Source organism: Staurois parvus, unplaced genomic scaffold, assembly GCF_062004578.1.
Source record: "Staurois parvus isolate SC_StPar_1 unplaced genomic scaffold, SC_StPar_1.0 ptg000610l, whole genome shotgun sequence".
NCBI classification, from domain to species: Eukaryota; Metazoa; Chordata; class Amphibia; order Anura; family Ranidae; genus Staurois; species Staurois parvus.
The window spans coordinates 310,316-332,983 of record NW_028318406.1 but is presented as its reverse complement, the minus strand read 5'-3'; the positions used below and the strand labels follow the sequence as shown (position 1 = coordinate 332,983).

At 40.7% G+C, this 22,668-nt stretch overlaps 1 protein-coding gene across 2 annotated transcripts in view; it reads left to right on the top strand.

Moving 5' to 3' along the window:
- RMDN3 (regulator of microtubule dynamics 3) overlaps positions 1-22,668 on the top strand; it is a 112,189-nt gene that overhangs the window by 42,280 nt on the left and 47,241 nt on the right. For both annotated transcript variants that reach the window (XM_089693018.1, XM_089693019.1), the window contains exons 5-6: positions 7,485-7,755; positions 15,550-15,652. In XM_089693018.1, the coding sequence (XP_089549144.1) occupies positions 7,485-7,755; positions 15,550-15,652 (374 nt within the window). The remainder of the gene's footprint in view (positions 1-7,484; positions 7,756-15,549; positions 15,653-22,668) is intronic.

Sequence of the window (22,668 nt, the reverse complement as noted above, 5' to 3'; positions counted from 1 at the left end):
GCCACTTTCAGGTCTCCTCACACTGCTGGTGTGTTACATTTTTTGTCATAGGGTGCTGGCAGATTACGGGCCTCCCATTGCTGCTGCCATGCCCGTAATCTGCCATGGGCCCCAGTACCGCCTCCTCATGCTGCTGCCAGGTCCACAGTCTCTCATGGGTCCCTGTACGGTCTCCCATTGCTGCTGTCTCCATCACCACACTGTGCCATGTGCCACTTTCAGGTCTCCTCACACACTGCTGGTGTGTTCCATTTTTTGCCATAGGGTGCTGGCAGATTACGGGCCTCCCATTGCTGCTGCCAGGCCCGTAATCTGCCATGGGCCCCCGTACCGACTCCTCATGCTGCTGCCAGGCCCGTAATCTGTCATGGGCCCCTGTTGTCGCTTGTTGGCATATTCCGCTCGTTCAGATGCTCCTTCTCCTGCTACTCCTCTTCACGGATTCCGTCAGCAGTCTTTCTTGGAATCCGTTTCCAAGAGACAACAGTTTGCGAGCACGCACCCGACGGTGCAGAAGCTGAACGTCCTCCTGTCCAAGTTGCTGCTGCCAGGCTCGTAATCTGTCATGCGCCCCTGTACCGCCTCCTCATGCTGCTGCCAGGTCCAGAGTGTGTCATGGGCCCCCGTACCGACTCCTCATGCTGCTGCCAGGCCCGTAATCTGTCATGGGCCCCTGTACCGCCTCCTCATGCTGCTCCCAGGTCCAGAGTGTGTCATGGGTCCCTGTACGGCCTCCCATTGCTGCTGCCAGGCCCGTAATCTGCCATGGGCCCCCGTACCAACTCCTCATGCTGCTGCCAGGCCCGTAATCTGTCATGGGCCCCTGTACCGCCTCCTCATGCTGCTGCCAGGTCCAGAGTGTGTCATGGGTCCCTGTACGGCCTCCCATTGCTGCTGTCTCCATCGCCACACTCTGCCATGTGCCACTTTCAGGTCTCCTCACACTGCTGGTGGTTTCCATTTTTGTCATAGGGTGCTGTATGGCCTCCCATTGCTGCTGCCTCCACCGCCACACTGTGGCTCCACACTCTGGTTTTGGCCCCGTGACTGCCCAAATGAGTGAAGTGTGCGGTGATTCTAAGATCGACGGCACTCATCTGCATGTCATACTGACTGTCAGTATTATTTCTCTTCCCCAGCAGACTCCAAGGGCATTTAAATTAAAGGTACAGTGTTCTGCACTAATATAAAGGCTCTCTAAGACCTAGAAACACCCTTTTATAAGTTAAATTCGCAGCGAATATATTCGACTCGAATCAAAATTTTTCCACGAATTCGCCGAATCAGTCGAATCGAATTTTTGAATACTTCGCTCATCTCTAATTGAGAGTATCCTATTTTTCTGTTTTGACTTCCCATAACCTTTGGAAATATAGGCTGGGTGAAGGTTTTTGCATAGTTTCTTCATCATAGCCCCTAAAGTATCCCAAGTAAAGGTTCATGCTTGAACCAAAGGGGTCATTACCAATGCTGTGTTTTCTAGATAGCTATAACATTTGCTACACCGAGCTGTATATTTTTTTTTTTTTATATTTTAGTGTCCTCATTTTATTATTGTTCAATTACCAACACGTGCTCTAGAAACAAATGACTTAGTAGTATAAATCAGAGGATGAGGGCTGCACTCCTCACAGTGTTTGGCCTTGGTAACAGATGGCTGCTCATAGTAATGATAGCAGATGGTGAGGTGTAAACCAAAAACTGCCGCAGAAAAAAATGATGACATACTCACTAAAGAAGGCCATAAACGGGGCCAACATCGGCCGATTTTTTTTTAAAAAAAAGAAAAATCGGTCGTTCGATCAGCCGATGTTACCACCAACGTTAAAAAAATCGGTCGATTTTTGTCCCATCTATGGCTGGCATTAAGCCGCCTACAGCCGGCATTAACCCCATAACTTCTGTCCCTTGCAGAGACAGGGGAAAACACCATACAATGTGACAGCAATACATAAGAGGAAGAAGAATTCCAGTCCGCTATTATATTTTCTATTATATCCTCCTCCTCCCCCTCCCTCTCCCCCTCCTCTTCTTCCTCTTCCTCCTCTTTTTCCTCCTCCTCCTCCTCTTCCTCCTCTTCTTACTCTTCCTCCTCCTCTTCTTACTCTTCCTCCTCCTCTTCCTCCTCTTCTTCTTCCTCCTCTTCGTCCTCTTCGTCCTCCTCGTCCTCCTCTTCTTCCTCTTCTTCCTCCTCTTCCTTTGCTTCCTCCTCTTCTTCCTCCTCTTCCTTTTCTTCCTCCTCCTCTTCCTTTTCTTCCTCTTCTTCCTTTTCTTCCTCCTCTTCTTCCTTTTCTTCCTCTTACTCTTCTTCCTCCTCTTCCTATTCTTCTTCCTCCTGTTCTTCCTCTTCCCCCCCCAAAATCGGCCACGAATTTTCCAACATGTCCGATAAAAAAAAAAAAATGCGCAAAAATGGCTGACAAATTAACCCACTAACGGTGCGAAAATCGGCCAATTTTTGACCGTCTATGGCCGGCATAAGTCATAGTAAAACAACTAAACATCACCAGTACTCTTTGATGTGTAAATATTGTAATTTGTTCACCATTTAAAAAAACAGAGAAGAAACAGGTTTCTAATACTATCTGTAATACTGTGCACTATTTCATTGTTTTGCGTTGCTGGATAGTGATAGTTATAAAGAAATATATTCTGAAAATTAAAAAAAGAACAAACTTGCTTGATGAAAGCCAGAATGCTCCCCATTAAGAGAAATGCAGGGATTACCATTGTCTACCTCCTTTGGGAAATTATGGTTTCCTGGTTGTTCTGCGGTGACCCTCTGACTTCAGTTCTGTCCGAATCACTGAGCATGAACAAGCATGTAGATCAGGAAAGTCATAAGTCCTTGTTGGCATACTTGTTCTGGTTCAGTGACAGCGTAGCAATTGCAGTTCAAGAAGGAGAGACCAGTATTATCAGCTTCCATGTTTTTTTATGACCGGTTTCTTATAGGATCCCCAGGGAGTAGAGGAGCATACTTCAGTTAAAAATGAAACTTCACTATGGCTGTAATCTTATTATGGTATACCACTCTCATATTAATGGAAACTTGCTTAAGGAGGATGTGCACACAGTTCACCGTTTGGAAAAAAGAATAATAAATGCACATATTTCTGCAAAAAAAAAATGTGCATTTATTTTTTTCCCAACAGGAGCTTGGAAAACATTGCATCCATGATTGGTAGACCAAGGGTGCAATGTCATGCTTTTGCAGACTGTCAATATAGCTGTCTTCCCATACGGGCAGACAGTCACTGAAGAATAGGAAGATCAGTGAGTTACAAGAATGCTCACCAGCACCCTAGCAGTTCAGTGAGAACTACAAGTCTTCTGCTGCAGTGGCATACGGTACTTGTAGTCCATTCATTCACAGATCGTTATGAATGAATGATGCAGCAGTGTGGGCACAGCAGAACAGCTGGAGCATGTTACACCCTAAATATGGGTGTAACATACTCCCAAAGATGAAATTAATTATGTTCTGTTCTGAAGTTACCTGGAATGGCTTTCACCCTGACAGTTGACTTTATCTGTATCCAAGATAGTGGCTCAGAAATGTTTGACTCCTACTTCTATAATATATTGCATTATACACTAATATAGTTACATAGTTGGAAAAAGACTATCTAGGTTAACCAGTAGCAAAAATAAATAAATAATCTTCATATGCAGAATTCTATACCCTCAGCTAATCCAGAGGAAGGGAAAAAATTTATAAAATATGATCCAACTTGCTCCAGCAGGGGCAAAAAATATTCTTTCCTGATCCCCTGAAGGCAATCAGATATTCCCTGGACCAGCAGTCTCTGGCGTTATTACCTATAAATGGTAATATCCAGTTATGTTTTGTTCATTTAGGAATGCATCCACTATTTTTAAAACACTCTGGTACGATTTGGACAGGTATCGTAAGTCGCATGCTATTCTTTACAGTGCAATTTGCATCCATTAATGCAAATCGCACCGCAAAGTATCGGTACTCGGTATCGGTGAGTACTTGACTGAAAGTATCGGTTCTTGTATGATGCCGATAAAAGAAATGGTATCGGTGCATCTCTAGATGGAAATCCATAAGAGTGCAGCAAATAGTTAATTACTTGTGGGAGTATGTTGTAGGCCTCCTTACAAAAAGGATGAGGAGGAATCTCTGCTTCTTTCACAGACTGAAATGACTAGGAAGCAGGGTGATGTTATTATTATGGATGAGTTTAATTATCCTGATACTGACTGGGCTAATGGCTTGCCCTTTCTTCAACATATTGCAGGACGGTTTCATGAAACAGATGGTGTAAGCCCACACAAGGAAAAATGTTTGTTGGATCCATGGGATCTGAAGACTTGACAACCAATAATTTCTCTGTGATGCATGGGTTGATGAAAAGTTCATTTCTACTGTTAAACATTTGCCTCTAAACCACAGTAAGGCCTCATTCATATGGATGTACACCCATGCAAAGGGCCATCTTTGCCCACTTGTGATGCACAGGTCTTCCGGGCATCCACTGGTCCTATTTTGATAGCTGCGCGGGTGCATGTTCACAAATGCTGTCAACGTTGGACCACCAGCTGTGTCCAAGCAGCTGCCTTATCCCAGTAGACATGCAGTAAATGGGACTTCTTGCACATGGATGTATGGGGCACCTGTGTATCACCTGCGGACAAAGATGTACAGATGGGTACGCCCATGTGAATGAGGCCTAAAACATAAGAATGATTCCATTTAGAAGTAAAGCTTAATAAGAATGTTGGCCTCCATTCACACTTCTGAACACACAAGGTAAATTACACATGTAGGCATGAATAGGTCCTTATATTTTCCTTTAACAGCATACTAAATTGAAGCGCACTGATGTGAACCAGACACATAAGAATGTATGGCACTTTTCATGAAGCATTTTGAAAAAAAACAGCAATGTTTGAGTAGAGCTTTAAGGAGAATCTATCATGTTGTCCACGTATAGGAAAGCGACAGGTTTTCTTGCAATATAAACTGCTAATCAGTTGGAGCCCTCTGCAGAAACCTGATCCTATTGGTTATGGAGGAGCATGTGACTTCTTCCCAGACATCAGACCTGAACACTGTAATTTGAGGATGAAGACGATAACTCTGTATAAGCTTTGTGGATGACCCTGTTAGCACCTTCCCACTAACATCCTTCGGCTAAAAAAATCAACCGGGAAGAAAATTGTTGACTGAACAGTGGCTGCATCTAATCAGATGCAGCTGTTTGGGTATTCTGACATCCATCACTGTCAGCTGTCAGAATACAATAGCCCAGCAGGGAGATTTGTCCATTTGCACTGTATAGCTTGGATGAAGGAATCTATTGGGGCTTCTGTCCCCATATTATATGCCCCATTTTAGCATGTGTGTAGCTGTCGGTTTTATTCACACTGTGTTGAGTGGGCATCACACTGGTAACTATTTTTGATTTTCCTTTTTTTGTAAACTTTGAATTGTCAGCATGGTGCTATGCGGTGGCAGTCAGTGCACTGCGGTAAAATGATATGTCTGCATTTTACTGCAGCTCCTCCTGGCTGCATTGCAGTGTGAAATGGGCACATAGAAAACATTTCATTTCTTTGTGCCTTAAAGTGTTACTAAACCCACAACAGTAAGATCAGTCTGTATATGCAGTAAATATACTGGTTTTACTCACTGTGGAACTTAAGGGGTTAATCCTCTGCATTGTGTAAAAAGGCCATTTGATCCCGTTTTCTCTGCCCCTCTTCTTGTTCAAATGTCCACATCTTATGTCCTGATAAGACAGACTGAACCTGTAGCCACATGCACATGCTCAGTTTAGTGTGTATTGCTAGAGAGGTTTTTGTTTTCTTGGGAGAGTGCATGTGATCAGCACTGTCCAGACAGAGGGCCAGGGGTTCTGCATCCTCCTAGAGCAGAAAGAACTCCTCCTATAAGCTTTAACCAGTGCTCTGCTGACCACTGATAGAAGTCACAAGACTGCTCTAACTGCTAATGAGAAAAGGTATTTAGCAGTTTATATTTACTAAAATAATTGCATTTCCATGTTCTATGTACTGTGGGAGACCGGATATAGTGAATGCAGGGTCCGTGGTTTAGTAGCACTTTAATAGTGGCTGGCGTTTATTCAGTGCAGAAAAATGCCAGTCACTGCACTTTGTGTGAACAAGCCCTTAGAATTTTTTTTGATTTTTTTTTGCTTGCAGGGTGATTGAAAAAAATATATGTATGGCTCACCATGAATGTTACAATCTGACCATTCAGTCTCTGCGCAATCAACTTTCGATTTACAAAAATTATGTCATAAGAGAGATGACCTAAAGATCAAGTTCACCTTTCTGAATGTCTTGCATGGTACACCAGCACTTAGGGTGTAACATGTTCAGCACCCACCCCCTCTCCCCTCTCCTCTCGATCTTCCCCTCTCCCTTTGACAGCAGGCAGGGGAATCTTCGCCTGACACCCTTTGTCACTATTTGAAATTAGTGCAGCCATGCGAGACTCTGGCCACACTACCTTGTCATTCATTCACAGTTTCCTGTAAATGAATAGACTACAAGTACTGTCTGCCATTACAGCTGATGGCTTGTAGTTTTCAATGAACTACACGGGGGGTGCTGGTGAGCGTTCTCGTAGTTCATTGATCTTCCTGCAATCAAGTAACTGTCTGCCTGTATCTGAAGTAGGTGCAGACAGCTATCCTGAGAGTCTGCAGGAGCCTGGCATTGCAATCATCTGATTGTGGGTTGAATACTTTACAGGTTCCTTAGAAAATAATAAATGCACATTTATTACCTGTAAAAAAAAATGCATTTATTTTTTTTTCAAAAGGTGAGCTACAAGTATAGAATACAAGGGCATGTCTGATTGAATGTAAACTGTTTGGAGAGTTTAGGTAGATCCTAATATTACACAGATTTGGTAGATCTAAGCTTGATTGTACAGAGATTGTACAATCAGATTGTAATGTGTATGGTGAACCTAAAAGAGATTGTTCAATCAAATTTGAAACATGGACACATACTTCTATTTCTCTCTCTATTTGGGAGAAAAAATTGAAAGAAGAGTGTCAAGCAGAAAATGTGTTTGGAAATTACTTTGTAATGCAGAGGTAAAATCTGGATGTGTTCAAAAATAGGCACGTTTGTAAAGAAAAGCGGAGCTGTCGTGTAAATGATCTGAAACCACACTGCATATCTACACACATTTTTGTATCTGGCAGTTTTGGGTGGGAGCACTGTGCCAGTTATTTTCTTGATACCATAATGCAATTAGTTGGTGTTCTGTGATCCCGACTATTTGTTTAAGTGTTCTCATACTTGGCAAGGAGCTTGCGTTTTATGCTCAATTATGATTTATGCTAGCTTTCTATGCATGTCTCCTGTTTGTTCCTATCACTGAGTTGTAGTAATCACTGTAGTCTGCATCTTGTTATACAGACTCCAGAGGTTTTTATAATATGTCCAAACATGTTTTCTTTTTCCTGCTTTTATAGCTACACTACAGCAAATGCTGAATCTGATTATGACCGTGAAAGCAGCAGAGCGAGTGAGGAAGAGGAGGAAGATGAAGTGAGCTGTGAAACTGTGAGAACAATGCGGAGGGAATCGGTGGACCTCGTGACAGATGATGAAGCAACAATATTGGCCACTGACCCTGTAGATGGAGAGTTAATACTTCTGCTACAGAGAGCTGACCAGTTGCATAGTGGTGATGCTGAGCAGAAGCGGGAAGGATTCCAATTGCTGTGCAATAATAGATTACTGGTACATATCGTTTTTCTCACATTTGTAAAGCTGAAAAGCTTGGCCTTGAAAAACAAATATACAGCCCTATTTACTATTATGTTGAAGGTTTTTGTAGCTTAAAGGAGAACTAAAGTTTCACTGAAAAAAAAAAATCCAGGCAGGCTTTTATTACATTGCCATCAAAATGCCCTTACCTGCCTACTTGTTGCCTTCTCTGGCACTGTGTTGTTCAACACAGTGCTGGGATGACAGGATCGTGTGCATGTGCAGAAGTGACATCATCCTGTAGAGGGTCAATGAAGAGGCCCAAAGGCTGGCACTCATGAAAAGAAAATGTTGTGGAGGGACTGTTGGACAGGTGTTAACTCTTTAGAGCCTTAAGCTGGCCATAGACTGATATTCAGACGGTTCAGCAAGGATTGGTCAAACTTCGATCAATGTATGGATGTTTGCACTCGACAGAAGTCAATCTAATGAGCAAATTCTATCGAATGAGAATGTTGGAAAACTTTTTTTCGATCAGTGTTTCAGCCAGTCAGATGCAGCCACTGATCAGTGTATTCTGACAGCGGAGTCTTGCTGTCAGGATACAATGGCACAACATAGAGGATTTCTCCATGTGGATCCCGTTTGTATTTTTTTTTCCATGAGACCACTAGCTGATCAGGAAAAAAAAAAAAAAAAGGTAATATATTGCCAGCCTTAAAGCGATATTAAAGCTTCAGGGTTTGTTTTTTTGTAATAAGAAACATGTTATACGTACGCGCTTTATGCAATGGTCTTACAAAGAGCAGCCCCGATCCTCTTGAACTACAATGTGGTAGGATAGGAGGTTTATGAGCCCCAAAAGGTGAAAAACCAGATTTAGCAGAGGCGCCCAAATATGAAGGAGAAGCTGAGAAATGGATTCTTTCTTGATTCAATATTTATTGCTCACAGAATAATATAAAACACCGTCAACACGTTTTGTGGCACTACCTGTCCACTTCCTCAGGGTAGTGCATAAAACACTGATAAACAAAAAAATATATATAGATAGATATAGATAAAATCTGTGTGTTTTGTATATAAGTTATCTCTTACAATAGTTATCAAATTCAAATGATCAAACATCAATAATACTCCATAAGTTCACATGGTAGTCATAAGAACAGTCTGACAAAATATGATTAATATGTAAACGAAAAGGTAACATAATAATTGTAATAATAATTTACACTATATATGTAACTCTTTTTAAGTTTCCACATGAAATATAAAAATGTGATCACTCATAACAAAAATAAGCTTTAGAATATAAAATATCAATATAAATATGTGTGCAGCACAACATAAACTTCATTATATAGACCTTTTATATAGAAATTATAAAAATTAATAGATATCATTATACCAATTTTTTTTATTATTTCATAGTTCTTATTATATGTCTAAAAACAATATGTGATTGCATGTATTGTTAAATTCCCATGTTGCCAAAGGAAGAAAAGAAAAAAAAACTAAAAATAAATATAAATTCATAATAAAAGCAGTGTAAATATAGATTTATTTTACCAAACTGTGACTACGTAGATAGAAGTTCCGGTTACCTTTAAAAAGCTGTGATCTGTCTTTCGTGCTGTTTGTAAGTGTGTTTGTATGAATGCTTTGATATAACAATACGTTTTAATATCACAAATATTAACCCCAATACAAATTTATTTATCATTATTATTCTTTTTTTTTTTCTGCTCTTCCTTTGGCAACATTGGAGTTTAACAATACATGCAACCACATATATCTCCTTATTGGCTCACTGGCTGTGATTGACTGCAGTAGAAGCCAATAGCTCCCGCTGCTGTGTCTCAGCCAATGAGGAGAGAGCAACCCAGGACAGCCATTGGTCCTGTCCACATCACTAAATTGAGAGGGAGCTTAGGTTAGAATTAGCGGTGGCTGTGGAAGGAGCAGCACACAGAAGGTTTTTTACCTTCAGGCATAGAGAGCATGAAGGTAAAAAACCTTCAGCCTTCACAATCACTTTAAAGAGTAAGTTCTCTTCCCTGCATTTTTTCATTTTTAGCCCCTCTTACCTGTTGTTGTGCAGAATTGTCCTCAATTCACATACTCACCTCCTGAGGGGATCCAACATTGTCCAGTGAAAAGTCTGAGGGTCAACATGGTGAGGGTCCACCTTATGTTGTCTGAAAATACTCTGGGTCTCTTCCTAGCAAAGATGTGGGAAGAGGATTGTGGGTTATGTCTTTACCACCCCGCTGGCCTTGAAAGATTGTCCACGTCATGTTATTAGAAGGGGTTTGCATTTGATCAGTCGATAGAGTATCCCTTTGAAGTTCCAGGATCTGGCTGTCATTTGTGGCAGACTCAATGTAAGGGGAAGCTTGAAGTATTGTTCTTTGGGTGATGATGGTGGGAAGGTAGAGTCTATGAATAATTGTTGCTTCGGTGTCCCTTCAACATCTATAGGCAGATGGGCCCTGGATATCCCTTGTTTGTTTTGTGGAATGGGTGTACAGGCCATCTCAGACTCGTTTGGATTTCAGACACATTTTCTGGTTAATTTAGGTGTCCTTTTTCCTTTATGTGTTATGCATGGTGTCTGGGTTCCCTGTCCTTCCTGGCAAGGTGGTGGTATATGATATTCTAGGTGAGATCGAGAAAATTCAGGTTCTTAAGAAAGGCAGCAGGAGACATGGAGAAACATCAGGCCTTTGTAGTTGTTTTTATCTTGTGTATATATTGTAATAGTATTAAAATATGAATAGTAATTTAAAGATAACTTTGTTTTAAAAATTTTTTTTTTTTTTTGGACAAAAAGCTATTTTTTTTATTATGTATATATTTATTAGTTATTGTATAAATGGTTTTAATGAGCTGTTGATTGCAAGTTTGCTAGGCGCAAAGGATGAGGGTGGACAGCACCAGCAGGAAATAGTGCAATAGTCTAAGCATGCAAGCGGCAATGTTCCCAAGGGCTACCAAAACCAACAAAAAAAGCAGGAGATGCAGCACAGAGAGCGAAATGTATTGCTCAAGAAATTCAAATACAATTCAGCAACATTTCAGGCATCCCTGTCCTTTGTCACTTTATGCAATTGTATGGCATGCAAGGCATGAAAACTGGAAATGAAAAGGGCTACAATACAAAGAAGATACAAAGTAACAATGTTATGTAGCATGTGTGATGCTGATGCAAGAGCAGAGTCATTCTGGTATTCTCTATTCCAAAGAAAATCTGCACTGAAAAAAACATTGTAAAGAAATAACAGTGGATCAAATCATGATAAATGATTCAATTCAAAGATCCAGTATGGCCCTGTTCACATCTGGCTCCCACCAGATGTGAATGGGGCCTAACTGCTCCTTTTTGAAGCTCCTGCTCCTTTTTGGGTGACAAGCTTCGTGCAATGCGGTTAGCTGCGTTTTTATCGTGCGACATTTGTGGCAGAACCTCACCGCGTTTGAGTACCATTGAAAATGAATGGCACCCGAACATGTGTGGTGCGTTTTGCCATGATTGCAGTGTGATTTGGGATCGCAGACAGAATCGCAACAACTCTGCCCGTTGGATGTGAATAGAGCCTTACTGGATTTTTCAATTGATTAATTTATCATGATTTAATTTATTATTTCTTTAAAATGTGTTTGGTTTTTTCATTGCAGATTTCCTTTTGGTTAAAGAATACCAGATTGACAGTAATCTTGCATCAGCATCACAGCTGCTGCAAAACATTGTTACTGACTCCAGTCACAAGGAATAACCTCTGTCGGTGTGCTTTTTTTCCCCATAGTCTGCTTCCTCACTTTAAGACAATCAGGATCTTTAACGACTCAATTCAATTGATAAAACATATTCTTAGCAATAGATTTATAAATTGAAAGTTATCAAAAGGTGACCACTAATATCAGTCAGATGTTTTTACATAAAAATCTGTCACCAACTTAGAGCCATCACATTGGGCCATTGAATCCAAAAAAGTAACTCCATCCCACCCAGTCCAAGTCCGACATTTCTCTCCTACATATAAAAATCATCATTTTTTTTTGCTAGAAGATTACTCAGAACTCCCCAAATTTTATATATATATATATATATATATACACACACATTTTCTTTTTTTTTTTTCTTTTAAGCACATGCTCTAGAGAATAAAATGGTGAGTGTTTTATGTCATGCGGTATTTACATAGCGATCCAGTGGCTAATTAGCCGCTAGGATGGCTGGGAATTTACAGGGAATTGCTAGCTGGAAAAAAAAGGTTCCCAGGAGGATACCTGTAGCTGCAGGCATCATCCCAGTACAACCACTGAATGTCCAGGACATCATATGATCTGAAGTGGTTAATCACACAGTATGGGACACTAGCAAGTAAACTTTGCTAGGGCCACCCTACTTCATATAACCCCACCCACTCCTGGAGACTCCAGGTTTTTTTTGCTTTTATCCTTAGGTGATGGACCTCTTCTCTTTCTTTGGAGACGTTTTTGCTGGATACAGTTGTAAAACCAATTTGTGGATGAGCACTATTGATGTGTTGATTGATGCCAGGAGAGATTCAATGTCGCCCTGCCACATTGTGAACATGTTATTAATGTAGCCACACTGCACCACACAGTATGTGGCAATCACCATGTTTGGAGAAATAGGTCAAGTCTACTCTTGAAGGCACCGGCGTATGCCAGGGCAACATTGGATCCCATAGTTGTGCTTCTACACTTTACAATTACTCTCCAAAACAAAACTTCACAATTGTATTAAAAAGTCAGTCTCTGCCTTATACATTCCCGCAGTAATAGTCTACAAGCTCTAATACCAACAATGTGGGTAAAAGATGTATATTCGCTTGTAAAATCCCAACACCGGTGTACCCAATGTGGATAAAAAGTCACGGTATATTTCATACATGTTCTAGTATTCTGGACTAAAGGTGACAACACCCTGTCCAGTAGGGTAGCAGTTGGAACAAATAGACTATATTGCCAAACATATTGGTACACCCCTCCAAATCATTTTATTCAGGTGTTCCAGTCACCTCCAGGCCACAGGTGTATAAAATCAAGCACCTAGGCATGCAGACTGCTTCTACAAACATTTGTGAAAGAATGGGTCGCTCTCAGGAACTCAGTGAATTCAAGTGTGGTACCGTGATAGGTTGCCACCTGTGCAGTAAGTCCATCCATGGCATTTCCTTGCTACTAAATATTCCACAGTCAACTGTTATTGGTATTATAACAAAATGAAAGCAACTGGGAACAACAGCAACTCAAAGTGGTAGGCCACGTAAAATTACAGAGCAGGGTCAGTGCATGCTGAAGCGCACAGTATGCAGAAGTTGCCAACTGTCTGTAGAGTCAATAGCTAAAGACCTCCAAACTTTGTGTGGTCTTCAGATTAGCACAACAGTGTGTAGAGAGCTTCATGGAATGGGTTTCCATGGCTGAGCAACTGCATCCAAGCCCTACATCACCAAGTGCAATGCAAAGTGTTGGATGCAGTGGTGTAAAGCACGCCGCCACTGGACTCTAGAGCAGTGGAGACATGTTCTCTTGACTGACAAATCATGCTGCTCTATCTGGCAATCCGATGAACGTGTGTGGGTGTGGGTGTGGAGGTTACCAGGAGAATGGTAATTTGCCTGACTGCATTTTGCCAAGCGTAAAGTTTGGTGGAGAGGGAATTATGGTGTGGGGTTGTTTTTCAGGGGTTGGGCTTGGCCCCTTAGTTCCAGTGAAGGGAACTCTAACTCTTAAGGCGTCAGCATACCAAGACATTGTGGACAATTTCATGCTCCCAACTTTGTGGGAAGAGTTTGGGGATGGCCCCTCCCTGCTCCAACATGACTGCACACCAGTACACAAAGCAAGGTTCATAAAGACATGGATGAGTGAGTTTGGGGTGGAGGAACTTGACTGGCCTGCACAGAGTCCTGACCTAAACCCAACAGAACACCTTTTGGATGAATTAGCAGGGAGACTGCGAGCCAGGCCTTCTCGTTCGACATCAGTGCCTGACCTCACAAATGTGCTTCTGGAAGAATGGTCAAACATTCCCATAGACACACTCCTAAACCTTGTGGACAGCCTTCCCAGAAGAGTTGAAGCTGTTATAGCTGCAAAGGGCGGGCCAACTCAATATTGAACCCTACAGACTAAGACTGGGATGCCATTAAATTTCATGTGCGTGTAAAGGCAGGTGTCCCAATTCTCTTGACAATATAGTGTATATCTCTCACCCCTTCCACAATGGGACAGGATCATACAGTACATAGGTCTTCTATTCAAACAAAAAAAAATGGAACTTTGTACCCAAATATTTTTGAGAGGTAGCAACACTGATCCCAAGTTCATGATAAAAGATCAGGTTCCTGAACTGAGACACAGTGGTGATCATGTTACCGCTCTGAAACTAAAAGTTTACTGGATTTTTGAATGTAATAATTTATCCCCGCAAACATCATTTTGATTTATATCTATTTCTTTAAAATATGTTCTTTATTTCATTTCAGATTTCTTCTGGTTTAGGGGATACCTAACATTGTTACTTTGTATCTTCTCTGTATTATCCAATGAATACTTTGTAGTTTTTCTTTTTTTCAGATTTTCAAACCTTATGTCATCGAATTATAGCTTGACAAAGTGCAGGGATGTTTGAAATGTTGCTGGGTTGTACTAGCATTTAATTTCTTAAAACTTTTTTTGTTTTTTTGGTCAAGTAATACTGAAGTATTGAATATTAATATTGTGCCTTATTAATTAGCTCAGGTAGTACATTAGGCTCCTTCATGTATTTACAGACTATTGATACAACTATAGTTTTCATTTACCTTTGTTTGCAATTCTTTATATTTTCCCTCCTATGATTTTATATGCATTATTAGTTTCACTATGAACCTTCAACTGTAGAGTTGTATGTCTTTTTAAAATCTTATATACTTTAAATTTGATTAAAATAAAACTGGCCCACCTTATAGGGGTCTTTGTGCTTAACCACTTAAGCTCCAAAAGATTCTACCCCCTTCATGACGCCATATTTTGCTATGTAGTACTGTGCTGCTTTTAACTGGTAATTGCGCAATCATGCAACACTGTACCCAAATTAAATTTATATCCTTATTTTCACACTTATAAATCTTTCTTTTGGTGATATTTGATAACCCCTGGGTTTTTTATTTTTTTGCGATATAAACAAAAAAAGACTTAGAGCAGTATTTTTTACTTTCTGCTACAAAGCCTATGCAATAAAAAAAAAAAAAATCTTATTTGTTTATAAATTTTGGCCAAATGTATTCTGCTACTGTCTTTGCTAAAAAAAAATCCCGATAAGTGTATATTGATTGGTTTACGTGAAAGTTTTATAGCACTTACAAACTGTAGTATATATACTGGAAATGACTGCCACTGACATAACCAGTGACATTAATACAGTGATCAGTGATGTCACTGACTGGAAAGGGGTTAACATCTAGGGCAATCAAGGGGTTAAATGTTTGACTAGCAATGTTTACTATCTGTAAAGTGTACAATCACATATGTGCCCCCCCCCCCAGCCTGGAAGTCTTCAGCAAGTATGTCGCTTTGATTGTGTGAGCCGCCTGTATGCAGTACATTGTGGGGACCCGCAAGTGGTTAATGGTTTTTACTGAAGATTCACCCAATTTTATAATTAAATGTGCAAATGTTGATTGAAAGCATTGATAAATAGATCCCATAGTTTCCCTTTCTGTGCTGCAAGTCTCGGCTTCTCATGTGCTATGAGCATTATTAGTTTAAGTGAGACCCTTTAACAATATGTTGTGTGTCTTTATCCAACAGTATGGGGAACATCAAGACTTTCTCTGGAGACTAGCACGGTCCTACAGTGATATGAATGAGCTTACTGATGATTTAACAGAGAAGAAATCGTTTGCCTTGGATGGTGAGGTTTTTTTTTTTTCACTTTTATTTTTTGACAAAATAATAAAGCAGTATTAGCCATGCAAGACAACACAACGCCTGTGAATAAAGCAAAATATAATTATCATTGCAGTCAAAACCAAACCAAAAATTGGCATATTCCCCTTCCACTGGCTTTCACACTGCGGGGGGTGACATCACGCTCCTTCTGTAAGATCCTGAGGAATGCAGACTAGATCAAAGATCACAAGATGATGCCTAAATATAGTGCAAGAACTTTTGCTCTTGAGATTTTGGCTGCTGTGCATTCCCTGGGATCCCACCAGGAGACAGGGGTAAAGGTAAATGTGTCAATATTAATTAAATCACCCGCGGTACCACAATAGTTACAAAAAAAAGAAAAAACAAAACAACAAAGGTAACTTATATAAATGTGATTGCTGCAGTAACTGTCATGTGTTCCCACACCAACAAATCAAAAAATATGCGCAAAATGTTTTAATATATTTTTTCACTACATAGTTTGTGTTTTTAGCAGCATTTTGGTATGGGGGCACAGTAAATGGATGGACCTTGTGTTTTTTATAAAAGGTCTGCTTTAAAGTACAGCTATTATTTAAAGGGATTCTAAAGGTTAATTTTTTATTTTATGGTTTGTAAAAATAACAAGCATGCTATACTTACCTGCTGTGTGCAGTGGTTTTGCACAGAGCAGCCTGGATCCTCCTCTTCTTGTGTTCCCCGCAGGCTCTCCTGGCTCCTCCTGTCTGTCGGGTGCCTCCACAGTAAGCAGCTTGCTATGGGGGCGCCCGCTGCTCCGTGTCCATTCACACACTGAGCTGTGACTTGGCCTTGCCCCCTCTCTCTTTGTCTATTGGCTGACTGGCTGTAATTGACAGCAGAGGGAGCTAATGGCTCCCGCTTGCTGTCTCAGCCAATGAGGAAGCAGAGACCTGGGATAGCCGAGGCTGTCATTCACATCACTGGATCGCAATGAGGCTCAGGTAAGTATTGAGTGGGCTGGAGGAGCTGCTGCCCACAGAAGGTTTTTTACTTTCATGCATATAATGCATGAAGGTATAAAACATTCAGCCTTTACAACTACTTTACCTGAACAAGTCACAAATCTTTATCTGTACTATTAGGCTTTATGCTGTCATGAGCAGGGCCCTCCTAACTCTTTCATTGTAACTGTACTGGTTCCCTTTATTATATTATATTATAAAGCACTGAGCTAACTTTTGGCCCTATGTAAATAAAGGGGTATAATAAAAAAAATAAGGGGTATAATATAAAAATATCTGAATTAGTACCCTGAAATTTGTACAGTAGCTCAGGCATACTTCTCAGAAATTAAACTAAGTGAAACTAAACTTTGCACTCATTTCCCCTCCGATATCCGTGAGGTTCCTTGCTGATGCCGGCACCCAATCCCCCAGTTTCTTTCGGGTGCCAGCTGCAGTTGGTGAGATGAGATAACTCCTGCAAAAAACTATGTGACAAATGAGGTTTAATGTTGATAAATGTAAGATTATGCACTTGGGGGCTAAGAATATGCATGCATCATACATACTAGGGGGGGTACAACTGGGGGAATCAATGGTGGAGAAGGATCTGGGGGTTCTGGTAGATCACAAGCTTAATAATAGCATGCAATGCCAAGCTGCGGTTTCTAAAGCGAGCAAAATCCTCTCTTGTATTAAAAGAGGTATAGACTCCAGAGAGAGAGATATCATATTACCCCAGTACAAATCATTAGTAAGACCTCATCTGGAATATGCAGTTCAGTTTTGGGCACCAATTCACAAAAAGAACATTGAGGAATTTGAGAAAGTACAGAGAAGGGCAACCAAACAGATAGAGGCATGGAGGAGATCAGCTATGAGGAAAGATTAGAGGAACTGAATTTATTCTCTCTTGAGAAGAGGAGATTAAGGGGAGATATGATCAACATGTATAAATACATCAGTGGTTCATATAGTGTTGAGTTATTCACCTTGAGGTCATCACAGAGGACAAGGGGGCACTCTTTACATCTGGAGGAAAAGAAATTTAATCTCCAAACACGGAAAGGTTTCTTCACAGTAAGAGCTGTGAAAATGTGGAATAAACTCCCTCAAGAGTTGGTTCTGGCCAGCTTAGTGGATTGCTTTTTAAACAGGCCTGAATTGTTTCTTAGATACACAGAATATAACTGGATACTAACATTTATAGGTAAGGTTGATCCAGGGAATATCCAATTGCATTTAGGGGGATCAGGAAGGAATTTTTCCCCTGCAGGAGCAAATTGGATCATGCTTTGCTTGGTTTTTTTTTGCCTTCCTCTGGATCAACTGTGGGTATAGGATTATAACTTTTTTTTTTTTCTATGGTTGAACTGGTTGGACGTTTGTCTTTTTTTCAGCCAGACTAACTATGTAACTATGCACATAGGTGGCGTACAGTCAGGCCCTTGCACTACATAGTTGAAGGGAGATTGTACAATCAGATTGTATAGTGTATGTGAACTTTACAGAACCCAGAACACAATTCTTCTGTTTTCAATACTACAGCTCTATCCACATAGGCTGTTATCTGTTCACTCAGCACAAACTGCCAAAATGAATGATCTATGCAAGATGAAAGTTAAGGTGGAAAAATAAAAATTGATGCCTGTTTATTTTGTGAGAACAGTGATCATGGATTGATTGTCTTTCATTTAATAGTTGTGCACCTGGAAGTAGGTGGTAGGTAGGAGGATAGATGATGTAGGGTGTGTGCTAATGAGGTCAGCTGGTCAACTCCTTCCTGTATCATGACCTAAAATCTCTGCAAGAAATAAGACCGAAGTAATGGAAAAGCTTTTTCACACAGCCATCAGGACACTGACATAAAGGTGGGAAGAAAAAATGGAAAGCTTTGGAATGTCTGCAAAAGAAGTAGATTAATGCTATATTGGTACATAGGGGAGCTGGAATTTAAAAAAAAAAGTGAACATAGGTGAACTTATTCGTTAACCCCTTCATGCCGACGTAACACAAATATGCTGCCTCACGGAACTGGGCTTTTTTCCGTGGGGCTGCATATTTGCATACCTGTCTTTGTGTTGGGAGCGCGCTGCAAAGACTGGGGTTTCACTGAGAGCCCTGGGACTCCCGATTCCAGGTCACATGATCGCTGTGATAGCCTCTGATTGGCTATCACAGTGATCAGTCATTTTTTTTTTATTTTCCTCTATGAATGGAGGAGAGATATGCATTGTATCTTTCGCCTTGCAGAGAGGAAGAAAAAAACAAAAACTGTTTGTTAAACAAAAAGATAAATAAATATTTAGAAATAAACAAAAAATACATAGATCAAGGTTTGATCTAGTTCAGTGCCAGGGTTAGTGTTTGGGTCAGGGTCAAAGGTCAGCATTTTTTTTTTAATTGGTGTTATTGTCAGTGTGTTTTAGGTAAAAAAAACAAAATGTGCATTGTCTGGGCTGTACTGTGGGTACAAACAACAAATAACATACCACATATATGTTATCGCTGCAATCGTCAAGAGTTGGAGAATTTATTTTGAGTAGTTCTTTGGTGGTAGGGTATGGTAGTAACAAGAAACACACAGCTAAATAAAAAAAAAAAAAAAAGATTTTTTTTTACTATTTTGGGCCAGTATTCCTTTGATAAAAAATAATCAGGAGATATCCATTACCATTTACCACCAAATGAAAGTCCAATTTGTCCTGAAAAAAGGTATAATCCACCTGGATGTACAAAGTAGTTGTGATGATATGTACGGTTTTACTAACACATGTCAACGTTGCAAAATTGTGCTTAGGCATTATGATTTGTTTTACCCTTAAGCATGAAGAATGATTACTATTCCCACAAATACCCATTCTGGAATGAGTATTTGTCACCAGTTAAAGTGGAACTATTTGCAAAATAAAAAATGACAATTATGCAGCTATTGCTAACAATAAGTCCTAACTCCAGCTTTTAATTAGCTTTAAAAATTTGGTTTGGACCAAGTTTGTTACAAACAATTTACTTCAGTAACACCTGTGTTCCCTTTCAGTGCTGTATAAACTGTGTGTAGCATCAGCCACTAACATTATACAGTGCTGTGTTCCGGCAGCAGGATGGAAACTTCTATCCCATTTCTGGAACAAATCGAGCTGGGCTAAGCTTTGCTCAGGCATTCAGAGGAAGCTTTGTATTTTATGAATGAATACAATGCTTCCTGTGATTAACTGAGATAAAAATTGTGACTTCATCCACATGACTTTCAATGAAAATACAGTTCATACAGCACTAACAGGAAGCACAGGTGTTATATTAGGTTCACATATATGCTGCTCTACGAACCATTTTTTGCATGGGCACGGCAGCCCATTCATTTGAATGGGCCACCATGCGACCTGAAATGCAAAGAGAAGGTCCCTGCCACATTTTAGCAATTTCCAGTAATTAGAGTTAATGGTGCCCGCACGCAATCCAGCACATTTTTCTGTGTGGGTGGTGGCAGCTGCGGGAACAGGTGCGAACCTGCAGTGGGAACCAAACGCACAGATGTGAACCTAGCTTCAGTGCAGTAAATAGTTTGTTTGGACCAACTTGGACCTGTTGTTAGTTAGAGCCTTTTTACAGGTGCAACCGTGTTTGTTACATAGTTAGTCTGGCTGAAAAAAGTCCACCTAGTTCAACCATTTAAAAAAAAAAAAACTTATAATCCTATTCCCACAGTTGATCCAGAGGAAGACAAAAAAACCCAGCAAAGCTTGATCCAATTTGCTCCTGCAGGGGAAAACAATTCCTTCCTGATCCCCTGAGAGGCAATCGGATATTCCCTGGATCAACTTTACCTATAAATGTTTGTTGCCCGTCCTAAAAGTGATGCTTTTTTGAGAGGCATTTCACAGCAGCTCAGTGGCGCTATTTCTTCTTCCCATCATCTGTTAACCATTAAAAGCCTGCGGCGCCGCAACTGGATGCATTACACACAATTACAGAGCAGCTGCAGTGTGACCCTGATCACTTGAATGGATCGTGTTTGGTTTTATTAACCCTTACCTGCCTGTGTAAATGAGGCCTTTAACAGCTAAAGTCTTAGGCTTGGTTCACACTGCCGCGACTTGAGATCTAACTTGCGAGACCCCAAGTCGCATGACATGTGAAATCCCATATTAGTCAATGAGAGCTGTCTTAATTAGCACTACTTAAGTCGCTCCGACTTTAGAAAAGGTTCCTGTACTACTTCAAGGCGACTTCTATCTGACTTGTGTCCATATACTTTAATAGAAGTCGCCTCCAAGTCGGATCCTCGTCTATATTGATGAGATTTGGATTCGACATTACAGGAAGATTATCCATGCATTCTCTGAAAGTTGCTTCAGAGTAGTACTCAAGCTGCCTGGCAAAGTTGTGCTGAAAATCGTGCGAATTTCAGGTAGCAGTAGAGTGAATTGAGAGTTAAAGTCTTGATCTGTGTAACATAGCTGCTGTAAACAAAAAATTTGATACATCGTATTTTTTTTTTATAATGGACATTATTGAGTAAATCAAGGTACACAGGTATATGTTTTCCAATATCAACATGTTGAAAAGATTGTAACAAGTAGTTTGAAACATGTAGCATTGTCATCACTTAGAACTTTAAGGGTGTTTTTTTTGCTTTTCCTTTTATAGCGATAAGGTACATGAATTAAACAAGAAATAATAAGCAGTGATTCTGATCGGTTACAAAGCTTGTACTTATAGTAATGTTTTGATTTAAATCAATACAATATGAGACTTTTTTCTTATTTCAATACCGGAGTGTGGCGCCATATGTAAAGTGACATAAGGAAGGACATTATACAGAGTTGTAACCTTCAGGCACTACTCACTAAGACTTCAGTAGATGTACAATTTAACACTGTGCTTTTCCTGGCTTAAAATAGAGGTAGAAGACATATAAAAAAGTAAGCAATGTAAGAAAGCTGTCTTGGCAACACCATAGTCCATATCACAAAATATGCCAAGAAGGCACCACTTCAGATTGCAGATATTGGGGATGAAGACGTTATTGGAAATAAATTTGGTGACACCTGACCAGAGTGGGTAGACTTTGGGACATCTCCAGACCATACAGTATGTAAAATGTTTCCAACAGAGGGTTCCTGTAATAGGATACCTTAAATTCTGGAGATCTGTTGCATGTGATTGGGCTGGACCAAAACTGTATGAAAGACTACATAAGATAAGCCAGGTTGATGGTTAAAATGCTAGGTGTCTGGAATCTTGAGCTTCTCTTTTAGTAAAGGAGACGTACAACCAAAGCTCATTTGACTACTTCTTCTGTGGACCACAGGAGTGCAGTTCATTCTGCACTCCTGTGACCTGCTGTGGGCCATCATTGGGCTGAAGCCCATTGTCAGCTGATGTCACAGAGCTGGTCCAGGGTGGGGAAAGAACCCGACCATATGGTTGGGATCCACCCAGCAGCTTGGACCAGCACCTGGCTGAGCCTCTCAGTAATCTGAGAGCGTGTGAGGAAGGGGAGGTTCGGGGATGGGACAAAGCAGACAGCGGTGACTGACAGTCTCCAGCTCACAGAGCACTGAGTGATCAGCGGTTTGACAACTTTTCATAGGGGAAGACTATCGCTTCCTGCATGGCTCATCATGGGGACAAGGTGCTTTGGGAGGGGGATACCTATACCCCACCCCACAGCACCCCCTCCATATGTTGAGAATATGTGGCCTGGTAAGGTTCGGTGGGGGCCTGCTGGGCTGCATGCTCGGATAAGGGTCTGGTACAGATTTTGGGGGAACACCTTGCCAGTGTGGGGTTCCCCTTAAAATCCGTACTAGACCCAAGGACCTGGAAAGGATTGGTGGGTCCACGCATATTTATTTATTTTTGTTAATGCCAACATTCTTTTGTTTACATTCAGCTGTCAGCAGGGAATCCTGCTGACAGCTGATGAGTTATTGGTTGTTAAGATAACAGGCAGCCACCCGCTTCTAAACAACCTGCTATTCACTGGTAAATGCCGGCAAAATATTGATCATTTTTTATCCAGTGTTTT